The sequence below is a fragment of the Hypanus sabinus genome, chromosome 15 (genome assembly GCF_030144855.1).
Source record: "Hypanus sabinus isolate sHypSab1 chromosome 15, sHypSab1.hap1, whole genome shotgun sequence".
Lineage (NCBI taxonomy): Eukaryota > Metazoa > Chordata > Chondrichthyes > Myliobatiformes > Dasyatidae > Hypanus > Hypanus sabinus.
The window spans coordinates 36,287,686-36,308,825 of NC_082720.1; the positions used below are offsets into that span (position 1 = coordinate 36,287,686).

General features: G+C 39.9%; 1 protein-coding gene across 2 annotated transcripts in view; it reads right to left on the bottom strand.

Moving 5' to 3' along the window:
• ppargc1b (peroxisome proliferator-activated receptor gamma, coactivator 1 beta) overlaps positions 1–18,063 on the bottom strand; it is a 149,579-nt gene extending 131,516 nt beyond the window's left edge. The window contains exon 1 of one of the 2 annotated variants that reach the window (XM_059990207.1): positions 17,871–18,063. In XM_059990207.1, the coding sequence (XP_059846190.1) occupies positions 17,871–17,948 (78 nt within the window). In that variant the 5' untranslated portion in view covers positions 17,949–18,063. The remainder of the gene's footprint in view (positions 1–17,870) is intronic. The other variant, XM_059990208.1, reaches the window with a different exon arrangement.
• Between the last annotated feature and the right edge of the window lie 3,077 nt (positions 18,064–21,140).

A 21,140-nucleotide genomic window follows, 5' to 3' on the forward strand; every position in this document is an offset into this window, starting at 1 on the left:
AAAATAACAGCAAAAAAAACTTATCATTTTTCATGTGCTCTTTGAGAGAGCATCCTTTCCAAAGGGGAATCTCATACACAGGATTCTCAGTCAATGAGTCTGCTTGGGCTAAAATCTTTTGGACAGCAAAGTAATCAAGGAATAATAGTAATATATGGAAATGTAACATATGCTACAGTTGTATTGAATAGTATACTAGACTTGATGAGACATAAATTTAATTATTTCTATGTTTTATGAATAGTGTGTATTATTCAATGTACCACACTGTTCATCACAAAGCATTTTACCATGTATTTTCCAAATACCTTACACTTCCTAATAGCTTTAAAAAAACTATAAGAAAATTAGCTTGTCCAATCACATTTAAACCTTAATGCCTAGGGTTGCTCTGTCACAGATAATGTTGACTCTTCACATCAGCACAGCTCCAGAACTATTTTGGTTTTAAAACCTTTCCCTCAGCTCCAAGTACAAAAATCCAAAAATTAGAAGTCACCACCTCACATCAAGCACAGCAGGTCACAAGAGATCTAGCTCAAAAGCAAACAGTATGCATTAAAACCCATCACATCAACCAAAAATGTGTAACAGAAGCTGGAATGCTGCTTTATTTTCAAAGTAAATTTGCAATCATCACTAACTGACACAATTAATCTCCAAGACTAGGATTTTAAGCACCTGAGTCAGTGAAATTTTCCCAAGACAGGAAACTATATTACAATTTTCACAAATCAATTCTGAGACTTTGAAAATATTTCCATTTTGTTAGTTAATTAGGATAGATTACAAGTAACTACATCATCATTATGTGCCGTGTTGTACAACATGGGTGATCATGGTCCATGACCATGATTGTTCTGGGCAAATTCTACAGAAGTGGTTTGCCATTGCCTCCTTCTGGGCAGTGTCTTTACAATACTCTTCAGAGATTATGGTCCCATAACTAGGACTTCTGATATGCACCAGCTGCTCATATGACCATCCACCATCTGCTCACATAGCTTCCTGTGACCATAAATGGGAGGGCTAAAATGGTGTTACACCTTGGCCAAGGGTGACCAGCAAACTAGCAGAGGTAAGATACGCCTTACACCTCCTTTGGTAGAGATGTATCTCCAACCCTGCACCCACAAGTAACACCATCCCTAAAAAAAATATTTTATCCTAACCTTTTTTTATCAAGTACACAAACTTAAAATGAGCACGCTGTAGATTCAACTGATATCACAGCTAACGTTACACAGCAGTTTACTACCTTCAGCATTTCATCTGAAAGATTATATGAAATATCTGAAATACAATATGAAAGGTTATAAAATTATAAAATTAATATGCCATATAAAAATACTTACAAACATGGAGATATTAAATTGAGTCATCTAAATACCTATAAAAATTTAACAGTTGGATCACTGTGACAGAAAAATTGCACATAAAATGTGTAATAAAATCCTATTTCTTTAATGGCTGGTAATTCACAGGTAGTAATCAATGAAAGCCATAAATATCACTGATAAGTTTCCCCTCTGCAAGTAAATGCAAATGCTCAATTATCCCTCAAATTTTGCATGAGCAAGATCTTCCCTATCAATCCTTACAAATGAGGAAAAATTCTTTAATGAACAAAATCTCTTATAGGTGAGACTCTGGCCTTACTCTGAAAGGACACAACAGAGAGAAACAACGTTCCTTTTCCCATCACCCTTCACACTGTGTTTATATATTAATCATAATTCATATATTGCAAGCCAGCAATGAAAAATTCAGATACCGAAGTAACCATTTGATATTTAGGACATTCATGCACATCTTCACCATTGTGATAATATCCTCTACAAATAATGTTTCATATCTGCCAATCCATGGTCCCACCAAGTTTTTCTTATGACAAAATAGAATTCTTGGTATAAATGTAGTTCACATCATATTTCTCTCAAAATATGATGCACCAACTTAAAGTGGCATTATTTGAAACATAAACTGTTCCCTCGCAGTTGATGCTCTTTGACCTAATACTCAGTCTATTCCGCTTTTATTCCAAAACTGCCTTTGTTGTTATCGCTATTGAAAGATAAACCTCTGCCTTTATTCTAATGAAACAGAAACAGCTCTTTTCTTAGAAAAGTAAGGATAAAATATGAGTTAAGTTTATATAAAGATTGAATGTGACTCTCGGAAATTAAACGAAATCTATACAGGAGAAACTACAAAGGTATGAGGAAAGAGTTGGATTGAAAATCCTCATTAATAATATGAAAGTAAATGAATAATGGTAACACACTTCAAGTAGTCTGGAACAAATATATTTCCCTTTAAGGCACAAAAACTTTATAGTAAAAGTGGTCCAGCTGGCTAACGAAAGTTAAATAAAGTATTGGATCAATGGAAAAAGCTTACAATGTTTCAAAAAAAAACAACCTGAGCTTTGACTATTTTCAGAATTTGGCGAAGGCCAAGATATTAATAAGAAAATGGGAAGTATAATTTAAGAATGACCAAGTGAGAAATATAAAAATAGACAGAAGTAGTATTGATAGATTTAAACAAAAACAGATCAGCAGTTAATGCAAATCTCTTCTAGAATGAAATGGAAGTTAGTATATTGAGGAATAAGAAAACATCAGTGAGCTGGAACAAATAGTTTGTGTCTCTTTCCATGGAAGACACCTAAAAACACTCAGAAGTTGGAGAACAACAGCTCAGTGTGATCGAGGAGCTGATTGAAGTTAACAGTAGCAAATAAGAAAGTATTTGAAAAATTAATTGGACCGAAAAAAAATGATAAATCCCCAGGACCCAATGACCTGCAACCGAAAGTTCTGAAAATGGTGGCTACACAAATAGTACTTGTACAGCCTATTATCTGTCAAAATTCCATAGATTTTAGAATGTTTCTCAGAAACTGAAGGTGACAAATGCAACCCCACCACTTAAGAAAAGAGCCAGAGGGAAAACAGGGGACTACAAGCAGTTGGCCTAAAATCATTTGTGAGGAAAACTGATTAAACAAGCATGAGGTATTGAGGAAATAATAATAGAATCGCGCAGAGTCAACGCTGTCTTGTGAAAATTAAATTATGCTCAACAAATCTATGGGTTGTTTTTCAGATTGCTTGGTACATGGGCACCACAGCAGCATAACAGTTTGTGCAACGTTCTTATAGCTTGGGGTGTCAGAGTTAGGGGCTCAATTCCAACGCGTTCTGTAAGAAGGCTGCACGCACTTTCCATGAGCACATGGATCCCCTGGGTGATCCATTTTCCTCCCACAATCCAAAGACAGACCAGTTAGTAGGCCAATTGGTCATTGTAAACTGACCAGCGATTAGGCTAGGGCTGAAAAGGTGGGCAGTACAGCTTGTTCCGAAAGGGCCTGTTCTGCACTATATCTCAGAATAATTAGAATAAATAAATAACTAAAATGCCATGCAAGAGGTCAGAAGACAGAATTGAAGTGGATTGTAGCAATATAATGAAATAGGCTAAAGATAGGATGATTCTAGGCAAAATGTATGAATGGGTTATGGTAAGGTTGTGGGTGGTTGACAGTGCATAGATTGGTACTGGACTCCCAGCTGTTGACAATCTAGATTAATCACTAGCTTCAAGAGATCAAGTGTAACAAATCCAAGTTTTCCTATGTAACAAAACTCAGTAGGAATGTGGGTTATGAAGAGGATACAGAGGGAAGATAGACAAGCTGTGTGAATGGGCAAAAGAATATGATGCAGAACATATGAAGCCACCTGAATATATTTTTAAGTGTGAAGAGCTTTTAAAGTAGGGACACTGTACTGCAGACTCTGTACTCTGAAGCAAAAGAAAAACAAAAGAAACAAACTGGAGGAATTCAATGAGTCAGGTAGCACCTGTGAAGGTAGAAGGATGGTCAATATTTCAGGGTTTAGACAATGCATCAGGACTGAAGGTGTGGAGAGAAGTTATCCAGCATAAAGGATTGAGAGGGAAGGGTGAGACTAGAGCTGGTAGGCGAAATGTGGAACCGAGTGAAGATGATGATGATGATGAGTAGATGAAGCCAGGGAAGGAGAGGTGTCAAGTTGGGAGACAACAACTGGTGGGGAAAGGTAAGGAGACAGAAAGAGAGGAAGGGGGCAGATGGAGCCAAGTTAGGAGAGGATGGAAAATGTTAAACAAAAGCAAGAGTCTGCAGATGCTAGAATCCGACAGCTAAGAAAGGATAATGGGGAAATCCATGCAGGTAAGGAAGGGGAATAAATCTGGAAAACAGGCTGGGACAATTGGAAAAAGGTGTGGGAGAACCAATCAAAAGGAGAAAGGAACACAAGGATGCAGGTTAATCAAAACTGGTAAATTCAATGTTCATACTACTGGGTATAAGCCCCACAGGGAATACAAGATATTGTTCTTCTAGTTTGCTTTTGACTTCTCGCTCTGCCTGTGGAGAAAGATGAGGAACAACAGACTGGTGTGGGAATGAGAGGAGGAGTTAGAAATGGCATGTAACCAGGAGTTCAAGATAGCCACTGTGTTCTCAAAACGGTCACTTTTCTTTACTTAGTCTTGTTGATGCAGAGAAGGCCACATTGAGAGCACCAAATGCAGTAGACAAGGTGGAAAGACGTACAAGCAAATCTTTACCTGACCTGAAAGAGCTGTTTATGTCCTGAAATAGTGGCGAATGAGAGGTGTAGGGACAAATGTACCTTCTACAACCTTAGACAAGTGAGTGTCGGTGGAAATGGATGAGGGAAACTTCATAGGGACCTGCTGCATCAAGTTGATATTGTGACATCAAAGAAACCAAGGGCTAAGTACAGGGAATGGTGCTGAGGAGAACACTATCCTTGATCTAACTGCATTGTAGTCCAGATGCAGCATTGAATTCCATTCCTGTATTTCTTTATGATGTTCCTTATATATTGACAGGTCATTCAAAACCTGGAGCATATTTTTGCTTTAAGGATAATTGAAATCTTGAAGTATTGGATTACATGAAAATTTTAAGAGTGAGATTGCCACAATTTTTCCATTAAGGGATTAAAGGATTCAGGATCAGGTAAAGTATGGAGTTCGGAACAGGATCAAAGAACTGGATACTCTTGCCCTGCTTCTCTACGACATTGGCACAATTAAGCTGCTTAACATTTACGAAGCAAGTTATTTAGGCTTGTGGTGTTTGAACAGATTTATGCACGTTACCTCCTTTGTGACAAGTTGCTGACTTTATACTTGACTGAACCACAGGGTAAATGCAGCATAATTCTACAGATGGAAAGCAGAAAACTGGTGCCAGCTTATGTGTGTGAAACACAACATCTTGATTGTAATTTACATTTTGCACAGACTTCAAAGCAGTTTCACATCTTGAAAAACTAAAATGTTAAAAAGAAGAAATATATCATAATAATGTCAAACAGAAAGGGAAATATTTATGGATGAGTTTTAAATACAACGTGGCTTGAAATATTGCCCCATTTTTGCTCAACAAATCCCAAAAAAAAAGTGAAGTAGGTTAAACAACGGATTTTTATCTCAAAGGTCTGTCTAAAATCTCAAGTATTCAGCAATAGCAATTGCATATAACTGCTGGTAATAAAGAGTTACATATGAAATAATTTCATTCCAGTTGGTCAACGGCATATTTCGACTATCATTAATTAACCTTTAAATGTCTCATGGTATTAGTAAGATACGGGATGCCAATCAAACTGTCAGCTTGTCCTGCCTGGTGCAAAGCTTTTAAAATATTTTTGAATTGCACTAATCTCTACAAATGGAGGGTATTTCATACACTCCTCACTTGGAGGTGGCAGAGTTCAAGGAGTCAGGAGGAATGTCACTTACTGCAGCATAGCTGGTCCAGTTAAACTTTGGGACAACAATGGCAACCCAGGATTTTAACAGTGGAGAACTCAACAAGTGCAATGCATTATTTTCAGGGGTATGTGGTATGTGGTTATCCCTATTAGAGATGATCATTGCCTGGAACATAAGCCACAAAGTACTTCTCCATGACCGCACGTTGTCTCCGTCTTGCAGCACACAAGCATGCACAACTTCATTTGCAGAATATTCTGCAATTCTTTGGTGAACATTAGCATTCAGGATGGAAGCAAGCTCACTGAATAAGCAGCTGAAGACTGCTGTGTCTACGACAGCTGCTGCAACACGCTAAAGCTGGGATGATTCACCTCATATAACCATTGTTATCTTTCTCTGTGTAAGGTATGACTCCAGTCAATGGAGCATTTACCCTTTCATGCCCACTTACTTCAGTTTTACCAGTTGCCACACTCCAATCAAGCTGCCTTAATATCAAGTCACTCTGACCACTCATGGGAATTCAGCTCTGAGCATACTGGAAAGGAGAATCTTAGAACAGCTAGCATGTTTTTTGTGAATGCATCAGAAACAAAAACAAAACCAGGTACAATGATATTGTCATATTTTTCAAAATTTGCAACTTTGTAGAGAGTAAATATTACTTCATGAAAACCATGGTAACAAATTTTCACAATATCAATAGTACAATGAAAGCTTACCAAACATTAAAGTATGCGACAATGCAACATTCTGTCAGTTATAACCAGATAGAACCTGATCAGATGAAACAATTGCAGCGACAACTAACATTTTATTATTAAATAATCTTAAGAATGACATGAAATCTGCATAAATTAAAATTATGCCTCAGGCTTCTGAACAACAATTTACAAATGATACTTGGAATGCAGCCCCACTGTTAGATCAGTAAATACAAAATTTTACTTAAAATTGAGCTCAATTTTTCTAGCATTTCTTCCTGGCCCTTAGACAATTTTAACACATCTTCAGTCACTATCCATCCTTTAAATTATCATAGACTGAATGTTAACTGTAATAATTCTCACCTCTGTGTACCACAATAGTGCTTTCCACAGTATTGTTTAAAAAATACACAGGAGGTGTTTGTATTTCACATATGGATATGGTCATGGAGCCCAGTACTTGAAAGTAGATAATCATTTTTAAAAACTTGAGCAACACAAATCCTAAGAATTTTTTTCTAAAATAATTCAGGTATGAGCAAACTGTTCTTCATTGCTTAAAGAAATGAAGAAGGGGCAGCAGTTCATCTTTAGCCGCTTGTGTTAAAACAGTCATAACTAAGATATTTTATATTTCTATCTCAATATTCAGTTTTATTGGAGTCAATACAAAGCAACTTAAACAAATTTCTGCTTGGTGTGGACAAAGTAATTTCAAAAATGGTGTTGTAGTCACTTCGTTAAATTATTACAGTCAAATACTCCAAGTCTTTGAATTGGGTACAGGTACAGATACAGGTCAGGGCAGTATCAATGGTGGTGGAAGAGAAACGCCATTATTTTAATGAGGAGGACATCTTTGATTTCTTGGAAAGGAAAGCCTCATCCTGGAAACAGATGAAGTGGAGACGAAGGAACTGAGAAAAGGAATAGCACTTTTACAGGAGACAGGAAAAATGTATGGTCAAGATTGCCGTGGAGTCAGTAAGTTATAAACACAGTTGGTCAACAGTTTGCCTCCAAAGGTGGAGACTACGAGATCAAGGGGAGGGAGGTGTTAGAAATGGATCAAGTAAATTTAAGAGAAGGGTTTAAGTTGAAGGCAAAGTTAATGAAAGTGATGAGCTTAGCATGAGTGCATGAAACAGCAGCAAATCAGTAGTCAATGTAGTGGAGGAAGAGTTGGGGAGCATTACTAAGGAAGGCTTGGAACATGGATTGCTCTAGGTAGCCATTGGAAAGGCAGACATAGCTGGGACCATGCAGGTGCCAATGGCAACCCCTTGAGTCTAGAGAAAGTGGGAAAAGCTGAAGGAGAAATTGTTGAGGGTGAAGATCAGTTCTGCATTTCAGAGGAGAGTGGTGGTGGAGGGGATCTGTTTGGTTCTTTTATTGAGAAAGAAGCAGGGAGCTTTGAGGCCTTCTTGATGGAGGATAAAAGTGTATGAACACTGGACATTCATGGTGAAAGTGAGATGGTCAAGGCCAGGGAGTTGAGAGCTATTGAGGAGATTGTGATCATGAGAAGTGTCACAGATGTAGGTGGGAAGGGACTGAACCAATGGGGATAGAATGGATTTGAGGTGCGGGGACATGGGTTCAGTGGGGCAGGAGCAGGCAGAGTCAATGAACCTACCTGGACAGTCAGGCTTGTGGATCTTGGGTAGGAAGTAGAAACCAGCAGTACAGGGTAAGGGAATGACGAGATTGATGGCAGTGATGGGAGTTCTCTAGACTTGATCAGGTCAGTGATGGTGCCAGAGACTGTTTTCTAAAGGTCCGGAGTTAGGTAAGAGGAGGTGTTTGAGAGCTGCAGCTTGGCCTCAGCAATACAGAGGACTATCCGCCGCTAAAGTAGCAGCCCCTTTGACTGTGGGTTTGATGGTAGGCTTTGGATTGGCGCAGAGAGAGTGGAGTGCAATGCATTCAGAGAGCGCTAAGTTTCGAGGAGGAGTGCAGAAGTTGAGCTAGTTGATGGCTCATCAGCAATTAGAGATGAAAAGGTCCAATGAAGGCAGAAAATCGGCATGGGATATCCAAGAGGAGGAGGGCTGGAAATGGGAGAGAGGTTAGGCTTGTTTTTATAGTTTTTAACATAAAAGTACATGTAGAGAGTTATACAAGGAAGTTTAAGCACTGTAAAAGGAAGTATATTGAACAACAACCAAAAATGGAGACAAGCTAGGCAAAGAATTTTCTGAGGATATCTAGGATTCCTTGGTCTGTCAGATCATATATGGAATAAGCATGAGCTCCAGCCAAGTATGCCACATTATCAAACTGTTTACAGAACACTAATGCAACACAGCTGAACACAAACCTCCAAACTAAAGGAGTTGTCAGTCACATGCTCATACCACAGCACACCCACTGTACTGAATGCCAGAAGCAAACCAAACAGGAATGTTTTAATCTACAGATCTGTTGTGAAATTAGCAAATGGGGATATGTGAAATGGTCCAACACAAATGATTCACGAGTTAACTCACACTATCAGTCACTTCTTAAGAAGCCACAGGCCAATCTTATTCAAACTTGTTACAACCAGTGATCTACATTCCTTTGATAGCAGCTTTTCAGGAGAAGAAAACTTGAGTTCCCATTACTTTTGGAAAGTTGATTACACAAGCCAAATTCTTTATATATTTCTTAGAAAAGGCTGCAGTGCAGACTTTATAATCAAATGTTAAAAAATATTTTCATTACCCAGACAGGTATCCTTGATCTTACTTTTAAAAAAATGGACGGGGAAATATGATTGAAATGGAGTCCAGATTGGAATGCTATTGGTATATTCAAAGAGCTACACATGTTTTACCTGAGAAAAATATAATTTTATTCAAGAAGTGCCTAATAATGTAAATGAAAGACAATGTAACCTCCTGATCAGAGAAATATTTCTTAGTATTTGTTCAATTCGGCTAGGTTTTTACATCACTATTTCTACTTTTTAACAACACATGGATTGGATGGGAAATGTTACACATGATGTTGTTCAAGATATTAAGGGCTGCAGAAGACAAGTGCCTTCCCTGATTTTGCAGCTCACCAACAGAATCAGCTGCTGAATTTCTCATGTTTAGGAATTGGAGTAATAACCAAAATGAATGGCCCAAAAATAATTCTTTATCTCTTCAGGAAAGCTACAGAGAGGGTTTCCAGGCCCTACTCTCACTTCTGGGGCCTATGTATTTATTAAAACATGTCTGCCGTATTAAGAACTCCCAGAATTCTTCTTGTATTGTCATTACACTAGCATGCCTGAAGGGGGCAAGTTTACTGGTAACTTCCTCTTCCCCACCTTCCACCACTGACATTTGGTACTTTAAACATAAGACTTCAAAGAAAATTTGATCTTTTCCTTCCACAAATAGGTTTCTACTGTTTCATTAAGGTTTACAGGAAGAGGGAAAAAAACACAGATTCAATTAGTTATACTTTATTCTGCTCTTGCTTTACCACACAGAAAACAGTATTTTACATAATTGGCTGAGAATTCTTAGACCAAGAAATGCTCAAGCCTCTTAGGAATTCCTTCAGCTACTACGATATGTGGTATCTTTTCTGAATAAACTTTTTTTAAATGAGATAAATTATGCATTACTCCAGTTTGTTTGAAGAATATCTGAAAACTTGTAATAGACCATGGTCTCCCTAACCAATGAAATCTGTCTTTCAGTGTATTGATAAAGCACCATGATGGTTTTAAACTGCATTTCACAACATTATCATTTTAAAGAATGTTAAAACTGAAGTGAAACATAAGACATGTAGTTGTCCTTCTCAGAATTAAAATGTGACAATGATATTTTGCAAAATATAACCTCATGACACATTATTTTATTTCCAAATTAGTCAGCTTGAGACAAGTGTAAGTCTTGGCATACAATGGCCGCCTTCACCAAGAGAACTTCAGAAGGGCCATGTTAAAGCAAGAAATGAAAAGAACAAGGTAACAAGCAGGGTGTCACTGTGTGTTCCCACACTTTCCCACATTAGCCACACTTTAATGCAAATTACATTAAGTGCCTTGACATTTTAAAAATATTTTAAGAGCAAAGAGAATTGGCAAGATTGTTTCTGGGACTTGGGTACTGGAGTTACTGGGGAAAGTTGGAGAGATTAGAATTTTATTTCCTGGAGTGTACAACAATGAGGGAACCAATCACAAACAGCAGAAAACATGCAGATGCTGAAAATCCAAGCAACACACACACACACAAATTCAGCAGGCCAGGCTGCATTTATGGTAGAGTGCAGCTGACGTTTCGGGCCTAGAAAAAAATCTGAGGGGTTAAGAGTTAGAAAGTGGGGGGAGGGGAGGAAGATATATAAGGTGATAGGTGAAACTGGGGAGAGGGTTGAAGTAAGGAGTTGAAAAGTTGATTGGTGAAAGAGATACAGGGCTGGAGAAGGGGGAATCTGAAAGGAGAAGACAGAAGACCATGGAGATAAGGTGGGGGAAGGAAATGGGATTGGGGAATGGTGGGGAGGGGGAAATTACTGTAAGTTCAAGAAATTGATGTTCGGGCCATCAGCTTGGAGGCTACAAAGACAGAATACAAAGTGTTGCTCCTCCAATCTGAATGTGGCCTCATCACAACAGTACAGGTGGCCATGGACTGACACGTTGGAGTGGGAGTGGGCAGTGGAATTAAAATAAGGGGAGATTTGATAGTGGTATACAAAATTATGAGGAGTATAGATAAGGTAAATGAATGCAGGCTTTTCCCCCCTCAGGTTGAGTGAGACTAAAAGTAGAGGTCATGGGTTTAGGGTGAAATATTTAACAGGAACTTTAGGGGAAACATCTTCACTTACAGGTGGTACAATTGTGGAATGAGCTGCTAATGGATGTAATAGAAAACATAGAAAATAGGTGCTCTTCGAGCCTGCACCACCATTCAGTATGATCATGGCCGATCATCCATACCTCCTGATCCCTTTAGCCACAAGGGCCATATCTAACTTCCTCTTAAATATAGCCAATGAATCGGCCTCAACTGTCTCCTGTGGCAGAGAATTCCACAGATTCACCTCTCTCTGTGTAAAGTTTTTCCTCATCTCGGTCCTAAAAGGCTTCCCCTTTATCCTTAAACTGTGACCCCTCATTCTGGACTTCCCCAACATCGGAAACAATCTTCCTGCATCTAGCCTGTCCAATCCCTTTAGAATTTTATACGTTTCAATAAGATCCCCCCTCAATCTTCTAAATTCCAGTGAGTATAAGCCTAGTCAATCCAGTCTTTCTTCATATGAAAGTCCTGCCATCCCAGGAATCAATCTGCTGAACCTTCTCTGTACTCCCTCTATGGCAAGAATGTCTTTCCTCAGATTAGGGGACCAAAACTGCTAGGTGCGGTCTCACCAAGGCCTTGTACAACTGCAGTAGAACCTCCCTGCTCCTGTACTCAAATCCTTTCGCTATGAATGCCAATAATAGATACATGCTCAATTGCAATGCTTCTAGTTTGGATAGGTACATGGATGAGAGGGGTATTGAAGGCTATGGTCTGGGTGCAGGTTGATAGGTTGAGGTAGAAAAACAGGTTGGCACAGACTAGATGGGCTGAAGAACCTGTTTCTGTGCTGTGTTGCCCTGTGATTCTAAAACAAGACTCTACAATTTGTCAAAGACCAACATCACACATTACTGCTTCAATGGCTCCGTTAGATACCTCATCTGGGAGTTGCAGTGGTGAGATGTACCGCAACACTGCTTCACCTGGGCTAAACCATGACATCTTCACTCAACATCACTATTAAATGCAAGCTGCAGTCCAAATAAAAACACACCATGCCACTTCCATTATCCTGCTGCACTGGCACCTTGAGCAAACTGACAAAGATGTTTGGTTTTAGATGAGATGAAAGGCAGATAAAAGCAAGACGTCAAAAATTCATCAAAACCATAGGACTGAAGGAAATATCAAATGACTGATGTGACAAGCTCCTCGTGGAGATAGTCATGTGCATCTTTTGGACTTTGAAGCAAAGTTCAGCCACAAAAGTTGTAAACAATTTGATAAATAAATAATTTTTCATTCCTTCTTTCAATCATTTTCATTTGCATTCTACAAATATGCCTGCAGTGAATGTATTGGTTGTTTATCTGAGGTGCATATTTCTGAGCTTTCCTACTAAATGTATGGCATCCGTTAGTCTCGCGAGAACATGGACCTGCGCCTGGAAAGTCTTCTCCAGGGCGCAGGCCAGGGCAAGGTTGTATGGAACACCGACTGTAGCCCATGCAGTAAATCTCCCTCTCCATGCCACCGATGTCCAAGGGAAGGGCAAGGGTCGATACAACTTGATACCAGTGTCATCGCAGGAGTTAACAGAGCGAGGTTGAAGGCAATGTCGGACTGCCTTAGGGACTCCAGCTCCGGATTTGTCGTCAGGGTTTACTCCTGAAGCCTCTTCCATGAGTGGGTATGGTCACAAGCCAGCAGTTTTCCCTCTCTTAGATGGACTGCCTTCCCAGGCTGACGAGTTTCGTCTATCCTACTAAATATCACATCAATTATTATGGTAAAAATATCTTAATAATATGATTTTTAAAAACCCTGCCACCTCAAGACAAAAAGATAACCTTAAATAATAAAGAAAACAAGCAATTGTTTACCTGGAATTGGGAGTGCGAGGAAGCAAATCAAGTCTTAAAACATTTCTACAATTTTCCAATATAACTCAGGAATATAACATCTGATGACGACCACACTGCATGCCTTTTTAAACAGATTACATAACAAACCTTGTGTGTTTCTACAAGTTCAAGATCCCCTACTGGTGGAGTGTACAATAGATATAGTTTTTGCTTTTTTCACAAATTAAGTTAGGCAAGCAGGGAACTTGCTAACTGTGGTGAAACAATTTTATTCCGCAGTAATACCTGCTACAAAGCATGATATACATCTGTACTCCAGCTGAACCAAGTCCTTTAGCATTTTCTGTTTGCACTATTACGATACAAGAAGCCACCTTTCAGCAGGACATACCCGCTGCCTATTGATTCCTTGTGTCTTAACTAACCTGTAATTAGTGTAATTTCATACAGATTCTATCAGCAATCTGATCAATACTTTGTTTCACCAAGCAAGTGTCCTCAATGTGATGAAAGGTTACATAATCTTTTATTAATCAATATACCTGCTGGTTGTCAGTGCAACTGCTAAGATCATATAAAATTTTACGGAGACGACAGTCAATGTCCTCATGATAAATTTGCTCTTTATTGCAATGGTCACATTGTGCTCTCGGAGTGCAAGTGTGAGTGAGAACTCTATCGTGATATCCAATGTTGTACTAGGTTCCAGACACTTACTGCACCTGTGGCACCCACTGGACCTCTTCAGCATCACACCCTTACTTACGAGTATCACTAATCTCACGTTTCAGCATGCACTCTGCTCCACCACAGACGTAAAAGAATGTGAGCTATCTCATCCATGGACTCTCTTCTCAAACCATCTCCATCTTATTCCAACTCCCAACTGAAGCTTGTTTGTTCTTTCTTTAGAACTGTAAACTATTCATTTCCCTATTTCCAGCAAAGGATCCAGCATCTCCTGGAATATTAGAGACAATGCTCAAGGATGAGTCCGTATCTTGTTCACATGACTCCAGCCTGAGAACATACAGAATAAGGGTATTTCTTTAGGGAGTATAGTGGTTTTAATAATGGAAAAGAATGATGAATCCAGATCTGTAAAAAGCTTACCTATAATCTCCACTGCAGTCCACTTCAAAAACAGAAGGTTAATCTAATTTCATTCATTCCTTTTAAGCTGATCTGTGTTAACTTAAATATTTAGACCAGGGCTTGCCAATCTGGGGTATACAGACCCGTTGCTTAATAGTATTGGTCCTGGCATAAAAAAGATTAGGACCCTCTGATTAGATGTTTATATCTGGAGTTCCTTAGGCCATGGGAAGGTTTGATTTATTGGTACTTTTCTGTTTCCAAGCAAAGATCATACATGCAGAGGAACATCGTCACTTGTATAATTCATGAATGCAGCAGCAAAGCTTCATATTATTCCAAGCAGTGTATGCTTCCAAGTGTAGGGACCTCACCCTCCAAGGGAAGAAACTTAGCAAATACAATGAAGAAAAGAAGGGGCTGTGATGTCTTGAATGATTCTGCTAATCACCCTTACCACTATAAGTTGGGTATCTGTTCTAATCACAGAATTGTTGGATCATAGCCCCTCCCACAATCAGTGCATGTGATATCACAAGCAAAGCACTGAAGAGAGGGTGTATGTGGAGAGAGAAGGAAATATAAATACCCAACAAGTCAGGAAGCAAATGAAAACAGAGAAACCCAACACCTTTTCAAATGATTAGCAGTTTCTTTCTCCACAGATGATATCTGATCTCATCAGTATTTCTAACATTTTCTGGGTGCATTCCTGCCGACAACAGGATTGGAGTTTAAGGCCACTGTTCAACCATGTCATGATAGCAAGTGACGCAAACTACTCACCTCTGAAGTCATATTCACGGGTCCTTTTTGGTATATTCTGATATACAGAATAAAACTCAAGAGCTTTTAGATTAAAATTGTGTGAGTAGCAGCTTACAAATTAATCCACAATGTGAAACTGTGTTGAGGAAGGAGATGTGGCAAGACTGGGCAGCTATGGTATAGATGAGATGGTTGGGACTAGGGAATTGGAAACCGTTACAACGGTGGAAGGCAAGGAAGAAGTCACAGATGTAAGTGGGTGATGTCCAGAAAAGGGGAGTGAAGCTATGAGGAGATAATTTCAGCGAGACAAGAACAAGCAGAAAGAATGGATTTATCAGAGAAATCCTGCTTGAGAAACATAGAAGCGGGTAGTGCACAGTTGGGCTACTCTCCGTTCTGGGCTATGGAGGAGAGATTTGTAACAGTCCAGGAGAAAGAGGCTTGATTTTGGTTGGGGAGTGATATCAATAAAGAAACTGATTAGTTCTGCCGAAGCTCTGTTCAGGCCAAGTTTTACATCACACTACTTCGGCCACTGTTAATGTAGAGTGCTGCAAGTCCAGTTCACTGATTTACTGTTGGACAGCAAGGGAGCTGTGCAGCCTCGGTCATAGCAAGGACTAGGCCTCCAGCCACAGTGTTGCCTGTTTACAGCCACCCAAAAAAGGTGTTGGAGTCTGTGCTGCCCCCCCCCCCAGTGTACACTCAGCACAGGACAAGCTGTCCAACTGCAGACTGCTGCAACATTCATGGACTCAGGATCTTGGACCATGTTTTTTGGTGAGAATGTATTTTACCGGTATCTTAGATGTGCTATATGTTCCTTTCTGCTATGTGTGTGTGGATGACAGTTGGCACTAAGTTTTGCACCTTGGGCCCAGCGTAATGCTGTTTCGTTTGGCTGTATTCATGGGAAATCGATTAAACTTGAACTTGGTACCTCTAGGTATTTCCCACTAGTTAACTCAAACATCAACATTGAAAGATTCTTTTCGAGAATGTCAGGCTTTTCATCACTAACAGGTATTTCTTGGGTTATGAGAAGTTGTTTAAGAATATTAAAGAGCCAAGACTCTTCTTTCCACTTCAGCAGATTTGAAGATCACCAAAGATAATATATTCCCTATTGGAGGATCCTACTACTAAAATATTTGTCTTTTTTTTATTTCAAAGCTAAACACTCTCCTCAATTTAACCAATCCCAAACACTAAAGTGTAATTTTCCAATCTTCTCCATCCAAGCACATTCTTTAAATTGAACTCGCCCAACCTGCTTTGTTACTGTGGCCACACATCATGTGTCTATTAGCGCGATTGTTTCAAGACTTCAAATACTGCCGTTGCTTTTCTCAGCTGCTGCTACAATCCAGATGCAGCCTCGTCCAAATATAACTGTAACACTAGATGGCAGTGTCAAGGGTCACACCGAGGTGACCCATTAAAACGCTTTCGCAAACCTTCTAATACTCTATAATAACGTTTCTGACCACACCTCAGAAAGTTAAAACATGCTAAAGCAATTACATATTATGCGAATGCAGTTCTTTGCCTTCATTTCGCAACGAGCGTTGCTGTTTCGCAGGACCCATAAAAACTGCGAGCACAAGTTTGCCTGACTACAGTCAAGCGCTATCATCTGGCATTGCCGTACATAGTTACATCCTACAATCTAAACAAGAGGTTTGCGTTAATATCACTGGAAAGTACGCGTTATATGGCCACACTACTTGAGATGCGCAGCGTGTGATGCCAGAAATGCAGTGGCATCGGGTTCATTCTCAGCTCCCAGTAGTAAAGCAGAGACGTCAGCACTCGTCGGTGCAGCAAGCTCTCATGTGACACTATCAAACTGTTTCATAACCCGTGCTCGCATTCCTTACGCAATGTACATTATCGGCAGTTATAGTTTTAATGATATGAAACGATATACTTACTACACATGATTAGCATATCTTAATTTCTTGCAATGACTAGGTAAATGTTTTAGATTAATACAAAAATAAAAACTCTCTTGTGTAAACATTTACATCATTTTTTAAATACGCATTTAAGAAACTAAGTTGCTGCTGGGTATATTATCCAATATGCTGAGAATGGAAAAGTACAGTTTTTGCGCCTGATATGAAACCCCGCTGATGTTCACAGTACGGCTCTTAAAGAAAACGATGCGAGTTTGGTCAGAAAAAGAGATGTCACCAATCGTAAAGTGGCCGCAACCCGAGTTTGCTGCTGTATCCCCATCTTCCTAAAGATTCAATCATAAATGTTGTGTAAGAAATTTCCCGAGTTACGTAAACCACACTGCTAATTCAATCTGATCCACTGTTTGGAAACAATTGTGAAAATAATACACGAGGGTCCAATTGGCCACAAAGAGGAAATACGAGATATATTGTTAATTTCCCCTTTCAACGTGACTTTAGCACGGCTTTGACCGGCAGATTTTTGAAAAGCATAAAGTAGGAGTTGTTGATTTTGTCCCGGTGCCCGGTACTGCACACGCATTCAGGTACAAATTTGTGCCCCATCGAAAGAAGAATATAAGCTATTTCCGATAACTTTGGGCACCCACGTGTGCGGAATGAATGAAGGAAGGAAGCGAGCCCGTGCAATGACACTCGCTGCAATGTAACAACAAATGTGGCGAGCGGCGGCCGCCACTCGTCCCGCCGGTGGAGTTGCGAGCGCCGGCTCCACGTGAAGCCGGTGCTCCGCTCGCCGCCGCCGCCGCCGCCGCCACATACACATGACTTTCCAGAGACCGGCAATGCACAAGCGCCGGCTCCAGCATCGGCGTCTGCACGGGGGAGCCACGCTGCGGTCCAACTCGCCGGCGGGGGTGTTGCGGCCGAGCAGGTCGCCGGCGAAGCGGGGCTTCTTACCTGAGACTCGGCGTTTTCTGTCAGATAATTGAAGACGAATGAGGAGAAGTCTTCATCTGTGAGCGAGCAATCCGCCATCTTCCCGCGCTGTGTGACACAGTTGCTGCGATCCTCTCACTTGGCCGGCAGATCGGGCTCGCCGCTGCCCCCGGCCGCGAGAGGCGGTACTGCAAGCTTGCCACACTGCGCTGGGGGAGGTGGTCCCCCCCACTCGCCGGTGCGGGCTTCCTAAAAAAGTTACCGGATGGAAGTGAACAGTTGTTTTCTCTGATACCGAGAATCAGGGACGCGTGCTACGGGTGAAAGTACAAGAGTATTCCAACTGTCACACTAGTGAACACTTTATGTTCTCGGATTATCGAGTGAAGATAATACATAGATCAGTAGGTGTCTCCCTTTAAAGTACGAGCAACAGTTCAAAATAAAGAAAATGGATAGCTTTTTTAACTGAACAGGAAATAAGATAAAGAAGAGTGTGGAGGAGAATTAAATATGTTTTAAAAGCTTTGAAGCAAATGGAGCAAAAGCAAAAATCTTTTTCTTGGGCAATCATTCGAGATGAAATAGGGATTTAAACACTGAATATTATTTTTCGTAATCGCCTCCTTTTCGAGTCGCTTGTTCTTTAAAGGGGCAGTGCAAGACCGCTGATTATAGGGTAATAAATAAAACTGGTATCCAAAAGTTTAATTAAAATACTCTTTCGGAAAGCGAAAAGACTTTGGTTGCTGGGTACCCCGTATACAATGCAGACATTCACTGGCTTCAAATGACAAGAAAAGATGAATGATCCTATTTAAAATTAAATAGGTAAAACTGATTAACATCACTGTGGCAAAATAACAACTGTTCCATAAAGAATGTACTCTATTAGAATTTCAACTTTTAGACATGTTGAGAATGATTTTGAAGAACAGTTTACGCTGAAGTTAAAGTTAGATGCATTCAAAACAGAATTCCGTTTGACTGAATTTTCAGAATTTGTGGGTTGATGGCCAGAGATGAACTATATATCCGAAATTATAGGCCAGTAATGGTAGATCCCTTCAGATGTGGATGTTGAAAATTAGATTTGGTTATGCCTAAAAATGATGAACAAGAAATAAATGTTAAGTGCTCAGGACAGGCCCGAGCTTTGGAGTAGAAACAGTGTTAACCTTTTAAATCTGTGGCCCTTCATCAACATAGTACAAAAAGTCTGAATTATGGTCTTTAAAAAACTGCCAATCTACAGTAATAATGGATGATTTCTCTATTCCTAGTTGAACATTTTGAGAATTTTGTGTTTCTGCTTTGGGTGTATGCTTTGTAAGGGCTATCATTATAATAGCAACTCATTTGGAGATATCCAAAATACCTATTTTGCATGAAGGAGGGTGTGTCGATCAACTTGTTATTCAACAAACATAAACACACCTTTTGCACACAAAGACCAGCTATGTTATAGACTTCCCATGAATACAATTGGAAAATATGGTGAAATGGGTGTGGAAGAAACTACCATCTGGACACTTCAACCTGCATTATTTTAAGGTACTTAATAAATTATCTCATGCTCTGTCTTAGACTGAGCCTTTGTGGGTTTTGAAGTGACTTGTGAGTCCTACATAGTATCTGCTACAGATGACACAGATGATGCTAGACTGGAGGAATGAGTGGATTTTTTTTTGCATTTCTGTGTGATTCTTCCATTGTTTGCACTTTGCCCCAATGACTATAGTCCAGTAGCACTTATACCTATGGTAATGACGTGTTTCAGAGATTGGTGATGAAACATATCAACTCCTGCCTGAGAAGCAACTTGGATCTGTTCCTATTTGCCTACTGGAGCAGAAGGTCCACAGTGGATGTTATCTAATTGGCTCTTTACTCAACACTGAACATCTGGACAGCAAAAATGCAGACATCAGGAGGTTCTTTATTGACTCCAGCTTAGCATTTACTATCATCATCCTCTCAAAACTAATTAATAAGCTTCAAGACCTGGGCCTCAATACCCCCATGAGCAATTGGATCCTCAATTTCCTCACTTGCAGACCCAGTCAGTTCAGGTTGACAGCAACATCTGCTCCAGGATCTCCATCAGCACAGGTGAACCACAAGGCTGTGTGCTTAGTCCCCTGCTCTACTCAGTTTACACTGTGTAGCTAAGCACAGCTCCGATGACATATTTAAATTTGCTGATGACATCATTGCCGTAGGCCAATCAAAGGTGGTGAGAAAGCAGCACATAGGATGGAAAATGAAAATCTGGCTGAGTGGTGCCATCACAACGACTTGCTCAATGTCAGCAAGACTAAAGAGCTGAGTATTGACTTTAGGTGAGGGAAACCAAAGGGCCATAAGCCGGTCTTCATTGGAGGATGAGAGCTGGAGAGAGTCAGCAACTTTAAATTCCTTGGTGTTATTATTTTGGAGGTGGCCCAGCACATAAGTACAACTACAAAGGAAGCATGGCAGCACCTCTACTTCAGAGTTTGCAAAGATTTGGCATGAAATTAAAACTTTGACAAACTTCTATAGGTGTGTGGCGGAGAGTATATTGACTGGCTGCATCACAGCCTGGTATGGAAATACCAATGCCTTTGAATGGAATATCCTACAAAAATAGTTGATATAGCCTTGTCCTTCTTGGGTAAAGCTCTCTTCACCATTCAGCAATCCTACATGGAGCATTGTCGCAGGAAAGCAGCATCCATCATCAGAAACCCATAAACCCCAGGTCATGGTCTCTTCTCACTGCTACCCTTGGGATGAAGGTACAGGAGCCTCAGGATTCGCATCGCCAGCTTCAGGAATAGTTATTACACCTTAACCATCAGGGTTTTGAGCAAGAACGGATAACTTCACTCAACTTCACTTGCCTCATCATTGAAACATTTCCGCAATCTACAGACTCACTTTCAAGGACTCTTCATCTCATGGTCTTGATATTTATTGCTTATTTATTTATAATCATTATTTATTTCTTTTTTATTTCCACAGTTTGTTGTCTTTTGCACACTGATTGAACTCCCAAGTTGGTGTGGGATTTCATTCATTCTATTATGGTTATTATTCTGTTATGGATTTATAGAGTGTACCAACACAAAAATGAATCTCAGGATTGTATATTATGACATATATGTACTTCGATAATCAATTTAATCTTTGAACTTATTTCCATCAGAGAGGCATTCTCTGAAAATATTCTTGAAATATTTTCTCAGTCTCTCTGAATATTATAATGAGGTTCAAACTACTTGTTTCAGAAATTGAGTGTTAGGTACG